Source organism: Cyprinus carpio, chromosome B24 (assembly GCF_018340385.1).
Source record: "Cyprinus carpio isolate SPL01 chromosome B24, ASM1834038v1, whole genome shotgun sequence".
Taxonomy (NCBI): domain Eukaryota; kingdom Metazoa; phylum Chordata; class Actinopteri; order Cypriniformes; family Cyprinidae; genus Cyprinus; species Cyprinus carpio.
Window position 1 is genome coordinate 21,667,217 of NC_056620.1, and position 19,503 is coordinate 21,686,719.

At 39.7% G+C, this 19,503-nt stretch overlaps 1 pseudogene and 1 gene segment (V, D, J or C); one reads left to right on the forward strand and one right to left on the reverse strand.

The window, feature by feature from the left end:
• Nucleotides 1-7,665: 7,665 nt before the first annotated feature.
• Nucleotides 7,666-8,154, forward strand: LOC122142268 (annotated as a pseudogene).
• A 2,110-nt stretch (nucleotides 8,155-10,264) lies between these two features.
• On the reverse strand, nucleotides 10,265-19,416 carry LOC122142269. The segment is given in 3 exon segments: nucleotides 10,265-10,784; nucleotides 19,095-19,146; nucleotides 19,405-19,416. Coding segments are annotated over 3 exon segments (381 nt in total).
• Nucleotides 19,417-19,503: the final 87 nt, after the last annotated feature.

Here is a 19,503-nt window from a genome sequence, read left to right on the forward strand (position 1 = left end):
TCGACAATGTATAAGCATATGCTCATATGTTTTAACTGATTCTTTGGCAAAAAAAAATAAGAGCTGACGTTCACAGTAGCTGCTGACCAGCGGGTTGCAACTATTGTTCTTGCATTAAACCGTCGCAATGTCGGCTCTAGTGCATGCTGATATAGCTGATCTATGGGCCAGGATAGTCACTGTAGGCTGTTTCGGTCAATCCATTCATGAACTTTTAGTGGCTGCCAGAGTTGATACAATGTGTGGGCTTTCTGCTGTCCACTCGCCGTTTGGGATGAATCCTGCCGGTTTATCTTCACTGGGAGTGAGATCCAGCACTCGGAGCTCTGCTGGCCACGGTCTCGTGATGATCAATTCCGTATTTAATGAATCTTCAGACGAAGCGCTTCTCCGGCTTCACTCAGTGGCTTTGGCTGAGGCTCAGGATCGCTCCATCATGCTGGAAAAGCACGGATCTGCACTGCAAATCTGTCATGGATCATTGGACCCCCTCTGTTTCACCTCTGTGCGTAAGGATATTGCATCGGCCAGATCACCATCTTTATTTCATGGAGAGTAAGAGCTGGGCAGAAATTATGCAGATTAGAGCGACCCACTCCCTTAGTTGACCCCACACAATAGGTCTCAGGAATGCTTCACTCTTGGCCGTCACAGGACTCGCATGGTAGCGTGCACATGGTCTCTCCGAACAATCGATTTTTCAGATATGCAGCAAACAGGCTTCGAAGGGAGCTTCATACAGAGGAAAATAAACTTGCTGAAACAGTCTTCTGCCCCTAGCCAATCCGTGTACTTCCTGCAGATTTCATTCTCGTCCTTGATCTTTTACTTACCACGAGAAGTTGGCCCTTTGCTGTCCTTCGAACCACCCCACTGCTGTTCGTGGCCGCCATGTGCGTAAAATGCGATGCTCTTCACCACAACGGGTGCGCCCTGCACAGTGTGCACGCTGGTGCACTGTCACTGCTCTGTGTGTGGGTGCAACGTTGGATGGTTAAAGGAGGAGCACGGATTCTGGCACTTGATGAGGGCCTGAAGACTTATTCATGAAGTTCCACTCACCTCTTCACTTTCACTTATGATTGTAACTCCAAATGGTTCTTCAACTGGTGTCATTTACGCTTGTAGCAGTATCCTGAATGCCTGTTGAGCGATTTGTGCTCCAGCAATGATGAATGCATGTATTTTCTTTGGAGGTAAACATTGCTAACAGGAACAGAATTGACTGTAAAGTTCTTTCTTCCCTCCTGTTTATAGCAATCAGTCTGCTCTCACAATCTCTTAGTACTTTAGGACTCATTCAACTTTTCACTGTGCTCTGATATGATTAACAGGACTGTTAGCTGGTTCATTTTGTGTCAAGCGATCAAAATACAGTGAAATATTTTTGTGTTGAGTGTGAAAAGTATTTTTTGAAGTCTAGCAGCTCACTGCAAATTTTAACTGTATATGAAGCGTGGCTGATAACTAACTGCACAATAAGTCTAAAAAACAGCACTAATGTAGGGATATCTAAAACACAACATTATCGCTTAGAGCAGCAAGACAATTTGCAAAGCACAAAGACTGTATGCCTAACTGTTAGTAAAACTTTTGGCCATGACTGTATTTGAACAGTGGTCTTGTGCAGTCTGTCGTGAAACAAATGCTCTGTGTATAAATGCTGTCCTGGAAAGCACGCACGTGATGCCAGGATTTACCGCTACATTACGACCGGTTTCTGACAAGTTGCACAAATTTAAATTATTCGCAATGCATGAAAATCGTGCATTGCTAGACATACATTGGGAGGGAAAGTCACAGATTTCATTAGATCGCTGGAATAGATGAGCGATAGATAGATATGATAGATAGATAGAACATTGAGATAATATGGCTCAAACAGTGTACCTAAATGATAACAATTCTAGTACAAACTAATAACTAAGGTGTATTTCATTGGGCCAACAATCATGTGTGGTTACACCTTTAAAATGCAGGGCTTTTGGATCATTGAGGTCACTTTTAAAAAGTTGCCATAGAACATTTGAATAAAATTAAGAAATATTGTTGCCAGGGCCTTTTGAAAAAAAAAAAAAAAAAAAACTTTGCTAGGGTAGTCCCACAAGGTGCCAAATCTTTATGCAGACAAAATACTAAAGCTTGGCAACCTGGTCCGATTCTGATCACCAATTTCACCTAGAACCTACGTATGACGTCAGAAGATGTGTTTACGGTAATTAGTGAAAGCGCGAGAGCACGCAACCTTCTTTCACACTCAAGATAAACTCATACAAATAATAAAAAAGAGAAGTAAATCCCAACAACTGAAATCGATCAAAATCAGCAGGCAGTGTAACTCACAATCACCTGATTTTGAACGCAGCGCTGTGTGGACATGTCTCTGTGTTGCTTTATCATCTCATAGTGAAATAAACTAGATCTTAATGATGGTGTCAGTTGTGTTTGATGAAGGTCTCTATATTGATACATTTACAGAGAAGTAGATGCAGGAAGTTTTGAGTTGATTTTAGAGCTGTATGTGTTGTGTCGCGTGGTAGAAGGACAGATCAGTTTCCAAACAGCGTCCGCTCAACGACAGCAGTGACATCTGAATGAAACAGGCCCTCTCATTTCAGACTGTAGAACCAGACAGATGTGTTGAGTTATCGAATGGACATATTTTCAGTGGTATCATCAGAACCGGGAGACGCTCCTACACGAATGAATTTATAGAACAAGAGCCTTCTCAATTTCTAAGAAGTTGATCTACACTCATGCATTGGATCATGAGACTAACCACACTCTGACAACAGTGGAGTCCAGACTGACGAAACTGGAACACTTATTTTATGTGTCACAGTGCACACCCGTGGTCCCAACGTTCACACAGTGACTAAGAGTTCACTCAAAAAGCCGCACGGTCAGTCAGATCCAAAGTGACGAATGATGCGTTGCATTTTACTCAAACGACTTCACTCACTACATCCACACGTTGAGCCACCAAACGAAAATCATGCACTTCTCAGCAATCAGAATGAATCCTTCAAAAGCAGCTTTATTTGGCTCTGACCTGTGGACAGCTGGATATGGTTGCCTTGAACCAGAGCTGACCAAAAACGATCCTTCAAAATCATCTGAACCGTCAAAAGACTCATATTGCTTGTTTAGACTTTGAAAGGATAAAAAAAGGTGGGCCGGATAAACACGGAATATAAAAAATAAGTGTTGTTTGTCTCTGAATGAATGATGGGAATGAAAGGGGAAAATAGGAAAGATAATTCTAACATTTATATTGCACTTTTTTGAATGCATCGTGGGACGTAAACGTCACTAAATAGATGTACACGAGAGGATGATTTTGGCCTGGAGCTCAATCACCAGCAGGTTTTTTTTATAGAACTTGTATCGTGTGAACTCTGGGAGAAGCTCCTGAAAAAAATCCAACAAATAACCCCCACATTAGGCCCCGTGCTCTATGAGCCTCAATCAACAGTCTTCAGTCGCTTCACTCAGATTCTGTTTCACCAGGTGATGGAGCTTTAAAAATAATCACAATAATTCTATTTGTACTGATCATCATGGCAGAACAAATCCCAGTCCTCCAACAGATATATTGTAATTATTGATGTTTATTCAAATAGAGAATCAGAGGTGAAAGTGACATCACTCAACGCCTGCGTGAAACCTGGTTTCACCAGGAGACACAGTTACAATGTCCTGTAAAACCAGTCCTAAGTTTACCAGAGTTTGGGGGTTTCATCAGCCTCTAGCCTGGGTTCTTAACGAACCTGGAAGCCCGAAACCTCCTGATTTATAAAGCAAACGTACCCAGTCCAGGAACTTCCATCTAATTCAGTGGAATGGATCTAACATTATTTCACTCTGACCATCACAGTGTAGCCAGACTGAAGATGCTGGACATTATTTATGTCAGAGGTTTACCACTTGTCCCTAGTTGCTGTAGTGTTCACACAGTGAAATAAGAGAGTGTGTACAAAAACCTGGTCAGTACAGGCGTCAAAGTGACTGAACTGATGCTGCAATCTGATCAACCCCTATCACACACTACTGACACACAGAGACCAACCACAGAAACTACACATGATGGCTCAAACACTTATTTTCATGAGTTCGTCTGTCCCATCCAGGCCATTGCGTACCTAGAGGAGAAGAATAACAGAAAGGTAGAGGAAAGATATGGGGAGGTGGAGCAATGCCAAAAAGGATTGACGCTGGAGAGGTGTAAATGAGTGCTGCCTTACCCTTGTAAACAGAAGTGCACTTAAGTATACTTTTACGAAGGTGGTACTTATGGCAGTAAAAATCATATTTAAGAGACCACACGTAAGGGCAAATATAATGTAATGTTTAGTTGCGTGCCTAAGGACAATTTATTTTTAATTAATTTTCAAATAAATCACATTTTTAAAAGTTATATTAAATTGCAATATAGTTGAACTATTTGATGATTTTTCTAAACTACTTTTTAAGTTGGACTTTGTAGTACATCTTTTATATGTACTTTCATAATTGCTGTCTTTAGATATGGTTAAAGTGTACTACTAATGTATTGACAAGCAATTAAGTGTTAAACTAGTAACATTATTTAAATTGATCAGTTAACAGTACACTTAAGTGTGAATTAAATGTAATGTTTTCGAACCACCTAAATGAAACATTATTTGTTGTGTTTGATTTCACCTATATACATTAAATGCAAGTTCGTTTTTATTTTTTTTTGACGCAGGAATAGACATCAAATGTGTGTTAAACTTGATCACCTTTACTAGAATCTATCAACGTTTAATTGTAGGCTTAATTTAATGTTTAAATTTAGTCCAACTTTGTTGTAGGAATTTATATTAGATAATCTGTTAAAGGAATAGATTTTTCCATATCGATTTTCATTTATCAGTACGACTGTGGCATGTTGTAGATATTGGTTCTAAATATGCAGGCGTTTTTTGTTTCTTTAATAACAAATGCTACTGTAATAAATGATTAATTAAAAATTTTTAAAAAAAATTCAGTATTGGCCGTGTAATGATTAATAGGCGATTCTTGTTATAACAAAAAATGGTAGAAAACTATGTTATATGGCCTTCAGACTTATTCCAAAAGATAGCAAAGATAAATCATCAGAGCCTGGATGAACTGTTATGGAGTAAGACTATAATAACATTATCAATATAAGACAAATGTTTAAGCTATAGTTGACTTCCCATGCCCCATGTTGAATTAGAACATTCTGGGTCCAACGTAGAGTCTATAAGTGCCTAAATAATATAAAATACATTACATATAGGCCTATATCCTATGTAAAACAAGTAACTGTTAAACTATGATGTTGCCTTATTGCAACCCTCGTTTGCATATAGGACAGCACAAAATACCATTTCACAAAAATAAATATATAAGCAAACAAATAAATAAACCTTATGAATGAGCGTGACCCGGGGACTCTACTAAAACAGCTCACTCTTCAACCCCTCCAATGTTCAACACCAAAAACTACGCTGTGAAGGGGAAAATAAACTAGTTATTAGCTAAAACCTATGAGAGAGAGAGAGACAGAGCGAGCAAAATAATGGTTATGTGTAAAAAAGAGCATATAGTTATTGTGTTTGGGGAACCATACCTAAAATTTGCTTAGGCTCCCCAATCACACTGAGTCTGCCTCTGCTTGTAGACATTCTCCCTGAAGTGTTTTGGCCCTAGAGAGTGTGTTTAACATGAGCGACACACACTTTCAGTGCTCTGCATGTGTGTTTATAACTCTGACAAACATCAAACATGATCAACAACTGGTTTCTCACTAGAACTGAACCTACAACCAACAGAAATGACTTTCATCCACCATATTGATCTGGACGCTGACAGTATTATGTAGAGGTTTGTGTCTGGAAGGATTAATTGTGTTATTAACTTGTTATTTTTATGTTGTGAAGATATATGTTTTGTAAAAGTGTTTGTGATTTCTTATCTTTCTCATTTGACAGAATCTTGGGCAGGTGACAGTGACTCAAACTCCCTCAGCGCTGCTCGCTCAAACTGGACAATCAGTCACTGTAACCTGTACATTTAGCAGTGATTCCTGCTGTGACTAGGATGGAAATCCTGCTGTGAGTTGGTACTTACAGAAACCTGGAGAAGCTCCTAAACTCCTGATTTATTATACAAGCAGCCGCCAGTCAGGAACTCCATCTAGATTCAGTGGCAGTAAATCATCTAAGAGAGATTTCACTCTGACCATCAGTGGAGTCCAGACTGAAGATGCTGGACATTATTACTGTCAGAATGTACACAGTGTCAGTGGTGGTTATGTGTTCACACAGTGATAAAGCGTGGTACACAAAAACCTCGGTCAGTCAGAGTCACAGTGCGACTGAACTGATGCTGCAGCTTATGAATCAATGTGTGTGTGTTCTGTAAGACAGAGACCAAACACAGAACTACACATGAGCTCAGAACTGAGTTAGGAGTCAAAATCAGCTCTATTAGACTGTGATCTGTCCTGTGACAGACAGGTTTGACACAATTATGCTTAGAATCAGAGAAAAACCTAAAGTGCGTAAAGTGATATAAAATCAAACAAACATATGGTGCAATATGTTTTTTTTTTTCTTTTGTACACTACACTCATATCTTATTATATAGCAACATAAAGCTGTTCTTGAGCAGTAGCAAACAAGCCTGCAGTGGGCCCTTTATGGGCCCATTAAGGGGCTAGCCTAAGGGCCCCAGCGGGGCTGCCAGTGCCGGGCCTCTGAGATTTTTGTTCATTGGCAAAACATTGGCCCTTCAGCACTGACCCTACACGGGCAGCCCTCACTTAACCCCCAGGAAGCCCTCACTAGGCCCACACTATTAATCTACAACAATAAATGTGTTCCTTTGTAGATACTTTTCAGCTACTATAAGTCTTTGGGAAAAACAGTTATTATACATCTGTAATGGATGCAGTTTCCCCATAACTAATGTCTGTATTGTCAAAAATGTACAGTAGTCAAAGGGATTTCAAATCAATGGATTTATTAAATACAAAATAGAATACATTCAATTCAGGTTAATACAGCTAATTTAACACTCTGAAAGTGACTATATATTATCTATACAAATATAAAAAAATACTAAAAATTAACAAAAATAAAAAATACCAAATTATTACTTCTGCTGAAAATATGTTTTGATGTGCTGAAGTATTCACTGGTGAAGCTCTCTTCCCCTGAGGTCTCTCAGCTAGTCAGCAGACGGTGGTAGCGCTATACTTTCGTCCACGGCTCTGTCTCTTGAATTCTGCATCCACCTTTATCTCACTCTCAACTTCAGAATCTGGAGGACTCGGCTGAAAGGAGCATTTTCAAACTGTCTCTGAAAAGCAAATCGGTCTGTATCAGGGATCCTTGAACTCTGTTTGGTCTTAAAGATGTTTTCAGAATTAATTGAATGATACAGTTTTTTAATAGTTTGGCTAACAGAAGATTGGCTGATTTTTTACTAGATGTTCTCACTTCAGTAATTGTTTTTTTATTCTAGGCCTATGACTGAGACTGACAGACTGTCTTCAGGTAAATGATGAGGAGTGTGTTTGCATATTGATCAGATGCTTCAGTGCTCTGAGAGTGTTTATAGTGCTGTGAGTTTAACACTTCATCACTGACACACACAACAATCTTCATCAACATGACCTTCATCATCATCTTCATCTGGACACTTTCATACTGCTTCCATACTACAAGGTAAATGGTCTATATTTAAAATAAACAATATTATTGAAATAATTTTAGAATATATCATATAATATATTTGTATGCAATAATAAGTGGTTTATTTTTTGTTTTTGTGTGTGTAAAGGATAGATGTCACTCAGACTCCTTCAGTGAAAACTGTCACACCAGGAGAAAATGTTGTGATGAGCTGTAAATTTAGTACTGCTCCAGCCTGCAGCCCACCCTGTGTGTCCTGGTACTTACAGAAACCTGGAGAAGCTCCTAAACTCCGGATTTATGGAACAAGCAGCCGTCAGTCAGGAACTCCATCTAGATTCAGTGGGCAGTGGATCTGGGGACTGATTTCACTCTGACCATCAGTGGAGTCCAGACTGAAGATGCTGGACATTATTACTGTCAGAGTGCACACTATATCAGCAGTAGCTGGGTATTCACACAGTGATAAAGAGTGGTACAAAAACCTCGGTCAGGCAGAGTCACAGTGACTGAACTGATGCTGCAGCTGATCAAACACTATCACTCACTACTGACACACAGAGACCAAACACAGAAACTACACATGAGGCTCAGAACTGAGTTAGGAGTCAAATCAGCTCTATTAGACTGTGATCTATCATGTGACAGACGGGTTTAACTCAGTTATGGTTTAACTTCAATTATTTATTATTTTTTAATTAATTATGATGTTTTTTTAGTTTATTTATAATCAAACAAAGTTTTTGCAGATTGTACAATCATACCTTATGAATGTATCCCTGATAAACTTGTGTAATAAAACTACCTCTCAAACTTCATAACTGTCTCATCACTGCATGAGCAGAAGTGAAACTGATCCAGTTCAGAGCGTTGAACCAATCAAACAGTGAAACTGTGAGTTTGAGCTGAAAATCAGGTTTGCATTGACAGCTTTAGTGATTCTGATCGTCTCAGAATAGAGCAGCTCCGTCTCCAGAGACCATGTTCAAACCCCAAGAGCTTCAGTTCACATTTACTGCTAAACACAGCTGTTCTCAACTATTACAATTAAACAAAACCATTTTCAGAATCTAAGTTTTATTAAAATTTAGCTGAGTTCAAAATGACGCAACAAGTCATAAGCACCTAGTGCTCACTAGCAGAGCTGTTGTACAAACAAAATGGAAAAAAATGGGTTTCTGCAGTCTTCAGGTAAATGATGTGGAGTGTGTTTGCATATTGATCAGATGCTTCAGTGCTCTGCGAGTGTTTATAGTGCTGTGAGTTTAACACTTCAACATAGAGCTTTTCTAAATTTTAACTGAAAGAGCAACCAACAAGAAGATGATGATCATCGGCGTCTGTATCTGGACACTCATTCTTTGTGTTCAAGGTTAATTTATAACTCAGAATGTGATTTATATGCACGTGTTTGATAGTAAAACTGATTTTGTTCAGGATACAGATAATAACTGTCAATTATTATCTGATGAAATGTCATTCACAGGAACTACAGGACAAGTTTTCTGTGACTCAGACTCCCTCAGTAGCAGCTGTTCAAGCAGGAGAAACAGTTACTATAAACTGTCAGACTAGCAGAGGAATTGGAGATCGGTCACAGGGTTGTGGTTCCTGTCTCGCCTGGTATCTGCAGAAACCTGGAGAAGCTCCTAAACTCCTCATTTATTACATTAGATCAAGACAGTCAGGAACTTCATCTAGATTCAGTGGCAATGGAGCAAATTATGGAACAGATTTCACTCTGACCATCAGTGGAGTCCAGACTGAAGATGCTGGACATTATTACTGTATGAATTGTACATATCAGTGAGTATGTGTTCACACAGTGATAAAGAGTGGTGTAAAAAACCTCGGTCAGTCAGAGTCACAGTGACTGAACTGATGCTGCAGCTGATCAAACACTATCACTCACTCAACAGAGAAGAAAAACAAAAAATTTTGTTGAGGTCCATCATTATTATTATTTTTTTTTTTTTTAATTTGATAAAAAAATTTTTTAGTTTTATTTTGTTTTTTTTTTTTTTTTTTCTACTCACTCATTTTTATAATGCATAATTTCTTTCTTCTTTCTAATTATAGATTCATATTCCAAAAAGAATCAGCAGGACATAAAGATGTTGCTGCTAAATAGTTTATTCATCATCTTCCAGTCAAAAAGTCTCCATCTCTAAACAGTTCATTCACAAGTTGTGTAAGTCTTATAAAACTATCACTCAATCTTCATAACTGTCTCACATCACTGCATGAGCAGAAGTGAAACTGTTTCAGTTCAGAGCGTTGAACCAATCAAACAGTGAAACTGTGAGTTTGAATTTTAATGGATATTAAATAAAATATATAAAGAATTTATTCAGTTTTTACACTTGCTAAATGTTAATCTAACCCACTTAATCTTATTAAATGTGTGTCTATATTTGTGAAGTTTCATGTTGTTTCATCGTGTATCTGCAGGTGTTTTTTTCATGGTCCATTGAGTTAAGTTTCCAATTTTTTGTTTTTAAATGTGAGTTAAAGCCCTGATCCAAAGAAAGACCCACAACAAAAATAACAAAAAAGAACACAAAGAACACAAAGACTTAAAGTTACAGTTGTATTTTATTTATTGACTGAATTGTTATAAAATCATAACTGAATGATAAAGCACACATATATTCTTGTATGAAGCACACAAAGCAGAGCAGATGCAGATGCGAGCGACTGAAGCTGGATGTGGAGAATGAAGGAGTCGCTCATGTGCTGTTAGTCTCCATGTGAGACATGAGTGAGAAGAGCAGCAGATCTACTCTGAACACTGCTGTCTCGTCACGTGTCCAGTGAGCGCAGGCTGGCCGCTCCGTGTGGCCTCACAGCTCACTGAGACGCTCTCCATCCACTCCTGCTCAGAGAGAGTCAGGCTGCTGCTCCAGCTGTACAGACCGTCCTTCTCCAGGAGCCCAGCGCTGCTCTCCTGAGACCTGCTGCTCCCGTCCACCTTCCAGCTCAGGCTCCAGTCTGACGGGAAGCCCTTGATGGCCACACACACCAGTGTCGCTGTCTTCTTTGAGGAGATCTCTGCACTGGAGGGCGGCAGGACGCTCACTTTAGGACGAGTGACGCCTGACAAACACACAACAGTCAACCCAGTCAAGAAGAAAGCTTTTATGTCTTATTTTATTTGTAGATTTAGATAATGACAGGAGTATTTTTTTGAGAATGTTATTCACTTGGCTGTTTGTTGTGAAAGTATTGGCGTAGGCCCCATCTGTAGCTTGAATCAGACGTTGTAGATTCCAGATAATCCTGCCGAAGACGAAGGCAGGGCGGAGCATACCCCAAAAGAAAGAAGATTAATACCCACCAGACAAAGTACTTCTTACAAGATCCTAGATCATACGGACAAAAGAAAAAGAAAAGATAAGATTTAATTAGTCATAATTAAAGTGATTATAAAAGCATTTAGGAATCTATCAGATTATAGCTTAAAGTATTAGCTTATAAAGTAGAGGAGATGGGCGACAGGCCGGACAGTGATAGAGGCCGGATAGGCCATACTGAGAGTAAGGCCACGATAGGCCACAGTGGGAACAGCCCCGGCGGGCCACAGAAGATGGAACGGCCCCGGCAGGCCTTAAAGAAAAGCCACAATGGCTGCAGAGAAAAAGCCTAGCTAGGCCACAGATGGAGATGCCCAGATGGGCCATAGTGAGAAAGCCAAGAGCCTGTAGAATTAAATGTATCAGTAGGCACAGTGAGGAAGGCCATGTAAATAGACCACGAAGGGAAACGCCATGAGATGGGTAACAGAGGGGAAGGCCATGAAAAACAGGGCACAGAAAGAAAGGCAGAGTTAAGCCGCAGTAAACCATAGAGGTTGTTGGGAGTAATATGAATATGTATTGTACCACCACCAGTAATTGCATATAGATTACCTTGAGGACAGCTTGATATAGAGATGGTTTGTGGTTCAGGTCTAATGTAGGATTCGAATGCGGAGGATGACCGTCTTCGCCAGTAGCTTGATAGCTGATGTTTGAATTCCAAATTCAACAGCAGTAGTGGCCGGTATATAGAAGCGGTGACAGACCGCAGCTTCTAAAGGTGACTAAATAGATCTGAACCAGCCGCAGAGAGAAAGGCCCCCAATAGGCCATGAGAGAAAGGCTACAAGAGTCTGTAGAGAGTAAAGCCGCTAAGGCCGTGACGGAAGGCCGCGAGAGGCGGTGAAAGAGTAGATGTAATGAATAAGTATGACACCACCACCACCAGTATTTGCTTAATTTACCTTAAACTTACAGCATTACATTTTAGCAAAATGCATACATATTACAAGCGAATGAATGTATGAGCTATCTAATGACAGATCACATTATGCCATTTAACACAAAGACAGCATAGTTCATGTAATGAGAAAAACCATCACAGGCCAATTTTGCGAAGGACAATAATAGACAGTTAGGTAAACAATAATGGTCACTTACCTGAAGGTTACAATAGGCCAAAATGAGCAAAGCCGCTATAGGGTGAGTAATGTGAAGCCTCGTTAGGCCATGTAAAGTGAAGGCCCAATGGGCTGCAATTACATTGATAGCCTGCATACGTTTCTATAAACTATGTGATGTGAAAGCCTCGTGTGTAGATGACCACGATAGGCCATTGTATGTGAAAAAACCGTGATAAACTGGAAATAAGGAGCATGTGAGAAAGAACCACCACCAGTAGTTTGCTAAGTGTATTATACTGTACCTTGAGTTTTATGTGAAATAGTTTAGAGTCTAATCTTGACGGAAATCCAATGAGGACAATCATGTACATAGCAATTTGATGGCGGATTATGGGGATTCTAAACCACCGCATTAAGAAAGAGAGGCCATTAGTTTAGGTTAAATGATAGAGGTAGTATTGTACACCGATACATAAACATTTAGGCTAGACTCCTGCACACACTTGATAGAACTCCATCTAACTACCAGAACCCACTGAGGAAACCTATTCCCCCCAAAAAATCAAAAATGAGCCAGATCAACATGACCATAAAAAGAAGAGAAACTCAATGTTAAGTGAAGTCCCCGATGAGCTGTGATATGTGAAGGCCACGATAGGTCAAACTTCATAAACCGTAATTGACAAACTTACCTGATGACCACCATAGCAGAGTTATGCAAAGTGGCGCAATAGTCCATGTAATGTGAAGGCCGCAACAGCCAAGTAAGACTGAAGTCAATAGGTATGAGGAAACGGAATGAACCAACACCAGTAGATGCACAGATAAACAAGCCTTGATTATAACTTAAAGTCTGCATGAAATCCAAATTGACTTTACTAGCGCACATTGCTAGTCTTGATGTAAACTATTTATCAAATTGTTTGTCTTCGTAATCTTTAATCAAAATCTGAACATTTACTTCCGCTCTGGAATGGCATTTCTTTTCCGATGACGTCAGTTTGACGGCTTGGGAAGAATAATCTTAAACACATGCGTCCAGCCGTTAGTTTGCTATGAGTGAGAGACAGAGACCAGGAGTGCAAACAAAACCATGCCCTCTATTCAATATCCCGTTTCAGCTGGAAATACGTCACTTTACTGAAATAAAGTCGGCAGCAACTTCTGGTTCAAGTGGACTTTAAAGATGACTGCAGAGCATTGAGCCGAATCTTACCTAGAACTCAAATGTAATAGGACCACGTATACATCAGCTTGATAGAGCCTGTGTTCATAATAGCGCCAGTCCAAAGAGTGAGCTGTGTAAAGATGGTGAGAGTCACAGTTCTCTGCATCTGCAGCCATGGAATCTAAATGATTGCATTGTAATGAAATTCCAAGGTTAGTAAAATGATCAAATAAGGTAATTAAGTTTTACGCAGAAAGCGTAAAATCACACAAGCATAAATATCGGAACTGTAAAACAGAACTATTCTCTGGCTTAACTCCCACAAAAGCTTGATATCACTTGACTCCATTTAACCATGGGAAGCCGACTAGTGATCCTTAAAAGAAACCAGATCGCATGAAATACAAGTTAAAGAAATATTAGTAATGTATGGAACTAGGACAAAGATAGAAAAATAATTCTTGATACATTACCCTTGCAGAAGGATAAGAACGCTTTACATTTAACAACGATGCCTTGCTAGCTAATTAAACTTCAATACCTATTGAACCCTGTAAAAGCATCGAATCCTGTTCCTTACACAAAGATTTTTGCAGAACTTTAAAGCAGATGTTATGAGTGAGCATACACTGTCCAGGACATTAAAGTCACGGGGCACAAACTAAATTAACAGAACTGTAGTAATTATAACCTCCAAGTCCAAACATTGACGAAGTTTAGTGTGAAGTACGTTGAGGTAGTGGTGTATAGATTTGATTTACATAAATGTATTAGACTATAGAAAGCCTTGACGAGTACAAGTTCCAAGACAGAATACTTTAATGCTCACCACACAGAAAGAGCGCCAGCTAGTTATTTAATAGAGCAGACTAATGCCACATAGCTAAGCTAGAGCTAATCGCCTTAAATATGTCCTGAGAATAGTAAAATAATAACAGATTAGACGAAAGTATGATGAAATGCTTAGTTAGTCAATATATTGTGTATTGGGAAAACTTTAGTGTTTGAGCATAGCAATAAACGTGTCCATTTACGTTCATGCCCTTATTCAGAGGACGCTCGTGGAGAAATAGACAGCGAAGACCTCTTTGCAGAAATGGTCTACCCAACAGGAGAGACTTAAGTTGTAATACTTACCCCATTCCAGTACAAGGCATTCAAGAATTGTTGTACGTAGGCGAAAATGAAACAATGACTGAATAAACAAAGACAAAAGCATATGATTAAGACAACAAATACCTTACAGTGTGCTAGACATAGCATATTTTACAGAAAGGAATAGTGCGAGCAACAATCTTTATCAGTATAAAGATTGTAAGCCTTTAATAACGAGCCTCAGTACAAAAGTTGTTCCAAACATTGAATGTATTAGTTTGATCAACATCTTAATTATGCAGTGCTAGTCTGCTAGATAAACAAACAATCACGCAACACCAAGCGCTTTATCTTAAACGTGTGAGTAAATAACCTTGCAGAGAATAACATTTATGCCCAAGCGCCACAAGTGCAGAAAACAAAAATTATACTTTTAATATAATGGTGTAGGCTGAAGAAGTGATAAAGACGAGATGCCGAAGGAGACCGGCAGCCTTGTTTCCGACTGCAGGCCCAGAGAGACTTCATGCGTGCAGGTTCACGTGAGCGTACAGATGAAATATTTTGTTGATATCGAGCGGCACCGCTCTCTCTCGTGAAGCCAACAATGAAGTGACTAAAACTGTAATTCATCGACTGGCTGCTTGAGGCTGGCTGCAAAAGGGAGTCAGTCCCATAGACTCCCCATGTTAAAATGCCCAACTTTACAGCAGAAAAAAACATGTTTACAGCCTGGTTCAAAAAATGATTTTGGTCTATAGAGCTAATTTTGCCCTTCATGACAACTGTGAGGGGGGTGAATTTTTTTTATTACTCATCCGTTTAATTTATATTAAGCCTTAAAGTTCTGCATAATTAAGGGCATGGCCACTTGAGTGACAGGTGGATTGCCACTGCTGACACTGCGTCGCACTAGGTGGGCGTGGCTTCAGCAACCAGCTCCCGCCTTTTTGCCCATTTTCGATTATCCGGGAGAGTCGAGCGGTGACGCGCTGCCAAGATGGCGATGGCTCGCTCTGCACACTTTGAGCTTCAAAACCGCTCTTCGGGAGTCTATGGGTGACGTCACAGACACTACGTCCATATTTTTATAAAGTCTATGGTTGATATAGACCTAAGCAGCGCCGACGCGACAGCTTGGAAAGCACCGGAAACAGCTTGTTTTTTTCCGCGGAATTGGACTATTTTAACACTGTTGCTGCGGGTGTCCACTTTTCATGTCCGCGGGTTGAAGCGACCCCAATAATGTGATATGTAGCACCTGGAATGTGAATTTTACTGGGAAACCCCTCTCGAAACGTGATTGGGCTTGTTTTGAGTAGCAATTGGCGGTTTTGAGAAAACCTGGCAACCCTGGAAAGCACTCGGAACTGTTTCACATCCTCTGAAGCCTGTATATCATCCAACTCTACCAAACAACCGTAAACGTTCACCGCGACACCAGAGCAATGCCAGCGATCTAGTGTGCATCTTGAGAGGAATGTCAAACTCGCAATAGTTTGCAGGAGACGAACTTAACTATATGCAAGTAACCCATGGAAAGTCAGGCAATAAGTCAAGCGACAGTTTGAGCAAGAAACGTCACAGCAGTATCTGCAAACACAATGAAGGGTGAGTAGCGGGCTTTTATATTCTTCGTGTTGAGTGCCGATTGGCTAGCTCTAATTGTAATACGTGACGTGGCATTAAGTCTTCCTGGTAGAACTCGACGCTTCCATTTCTCTCCTTTCAGGTTCAGAAAAATATATGAACAGTTAACATTTTAGCAACATTAAACTGCAAGTCACCTGAATGATTTTTTTTAAAGCCTCAGATCAGCAAAGCAATTTAGTGAAATATATTGATTTGAAGAGTCATTTTCAATATCAACTTCAATGTAAGTCACTTTGATTAAAGGGTTAGTTCACCCCCAAAAATGAAAATTCTGTCATTAATTACTCACCCCAGAAGACCTTTGTTCATCTTTGGAACACAAAATTAAGATATTTTTGATCAATTCTGAGAGCTCTCAGACCCTCCATAGACAGCACACACACTGAAATGTTCCCATGTTCAGAAATTTAGCAAGGACATCGGTAAAACGTGATGTCAGTGGCTCAACTCAAATTTTGCAAAACTATCGAGAATACTTTGTGCACAAAGAAAACAAAAATAAAAATTTATTCAACAATTCTTGTCCCTGAGTTACCGTTTTTTGCCATTTTGGAGACTATCCACTGAACGCAAACGCTGGGGACCAGAATTGTGTTATGTATTTTGTTATTATTGTTTTTTTTTTGCACAAAAAGTATTATCGTATTTTGTTATTTTTGTTTTCTTTGCGCACAAAAAGTATACTCGTAGCTTCGCAACTTGCTATGTTTCTGGGACTGGGAACATTTCAGTTGTGTTGCTGTCTGTGGAGGGTCTGAGAGCCAAAAATATTTAATTTGTGTTCTGAAGATGAACAAAGGTCTTAGAGGTTTGGAACGACATGGGGGTGAGTAATTAATGACAGAATTTTCATTTTCGGGTGAACTAACCCTTTAAAGACATAAAATATCAGATATAAATAAACATCATAACTGCAGGACTTCATTACAATTTTTGGTGACAGCATGAGAAAATGTGTCATTTGTTTTAAAAAATAGAACATATAACTTTTGCCTGGCATATCTATAGCTTAAAAAATAAATGATAACTTATACAACTAGTAACAAATATACACTGCTCAAAAAAATTAAAGGAACACTTTGAAAACACATCGGATCTCAATGGGGAAAAATATCATGCAGGATATCTATAGTGATATGGACTGGGTAATTTTATTAGGAATGAAAAGATGCCACATTGTTTAATGGAAATGAAATTATCAACCTACAGAGGGCTGAATTCAAAGACACTCAAAATTAAAGTGAAAAAAGGATTCAGCAGGCTAGTCCATTAAGCTGAAATTTCATTGCAGCAACTCAAAATGGTACTCAGTAGTTTGTATGGCCCCCACGTGCTTGTATGCATGCCTGACAACATCAGGGCACGCTCCTAATGAGACAAAGGATGGTTTCCTGGGGTATTCCCTCCCAGATCTGGACCAGGGCATCACTGAGCTCCTGGACATTATGAGGTGCAACCTGGTGACATCAGATGGACCGAAACATAATGTCCCAGAGGTGTTCTATTAGATTAAGCTCAGGCGAGCATGGAGGACATTCAATGGTATCAATTCCTTCATCCTCCTGGAACTGTCTGCATACTCTCGCCACATGAGGCCGGGCATTGTCGTGCACCAGGAGGAACAAGGACCCAATGCACCAGCACAGGGTCTGACAATGGGTCCAAGGATTCCATCCCGATACCTAATAGCAGTAAATGTGCCATTGTCTAGCCTGTAGAGGTCTCTGTGTTCCTCCCATGGATATGCCTTCCCAGACCATCACTGACCCACCACCAAACCGGTCATGCTGAACAATGTTACAGGCAGCATAACATTCTCCCACTGCTTTTCCAGAACCTTTTACATCTGTCACACGTGCTCAGGATGAACCTGCTCTCATCTGTGAAAAGCACAGAGTGCCAGAGGCGGACCTGCCAATGCTGGTGTTCAGTGGCAAATGCCAATGAAGCTACACGGTGCCAGGCAATGAGCACAGAGCCCACTAGAGGAGGTCAGGCCCTCAGGCCACCCTCATGAAGTCTGTTTCTAATTGTTTTCTCAGAGGCATTCACACCAGTGGCCTGCTGGAGGTCATTTTGTAGGGCTCTGGCAGTGCTCATCCTGTTCCTCCTTGCACACAAAGGAGCAGATGCAGGTCCTGCTGATGGGTTAAGGACCTTCTGCTGCCCTGTCCAGCTCTCCTAGAGTAACTGCCTGTCTCCTGGAATCTCCTACATGCTCTTGAGAATGTGCTGGGAGACACAGCAAACAACAACATATTGATGTGCCGTCTTAGAGGAGTTGGACTGCCTGTGCAACCTTTGTAGGGTCCAGGTATCGCCTCATGCTACCAGTAGTGACTCTGACCCTAGCCAAATGCAAAACTAGTGAAAAACAATCAGAAAAGATGAGTAGGGGAAAAAATGTCAGTGTTCTCCACTTGTAAAACCATTCCTGTTTTGGGGGTTTTCTAATGATTGCCCATCTAGTGCACCCGTTGTTAATTTTATTAACACCAAAGCAGCTGAAATTAATTAACAGCCCCCTCTGCTACGTAACTGACCAGATCAATATCCCAGAAGTTTAATTTACTATTGATGCTATACTCTGATTAAAAAGTGTTCCTTAAATTTTTTTGAGCAGTGTACAATCAAACATTGAGAATTTCCATTTTGACAATATCTGCAGGTTTTACTTAAAAAAAAATCAACATATTAATCTTAAAATTTAAGTTTAATTACTGTCTTAAATTTACTAGTAAAATCAAAGTGGTGCAAAAATGACAACTGAATGTAAATTTGATTTCAGAGCACATATTTAATCTTTTAGAATTTAATTATCAATGAGGAAAAAAGAGCTGAAGCACTGAAAACTCCTAAAATCATGTTATTAAGAAATAATAGAAATGATTCTTGTTCACTGCATGAAACAAAAATGCCATTACAATATTGACTGCCAAACATTCAGTGTAAACTAAAAATAAAATTAAAATATATAATAAGTGGAAAAAGGCAATCCTTCCTATAGAGAAACAATGCATTTTAACAGTCAGTTGTTTGTATTAATAATATTAAATGATGATTGACTTACTGCCAACATCCAGTATGGTGCCGCTGCCGAAAGTAACCCACAGTGATACAAACTAATAGAGCAGCTGAACAAAAACCTCCTGAACGCTTCACTAACTGAACAAACACACATCAACTAAATCTCCAACAAACACATCACTCACAGCAGAAGTTCACTTACTTTACGTGATTTATGCAGTCTGCGTCATTACTAAATATCAAACTGAATATACAAAAGTGATGTTTTATATCATGTGTGATGCAATTCACAATGATTCAGTTATTCAGTGATGACTGAGATGTGTGTGATGATCTTCATATCTGGTAAAAACCTGCAGAAACATGTCAGTCCAACTACAATAATATAGATAGATAGATGCTCTCACCTCAGTATTACAGGCCTATGACTGAGTGACAGTCTTCAGGTAAAT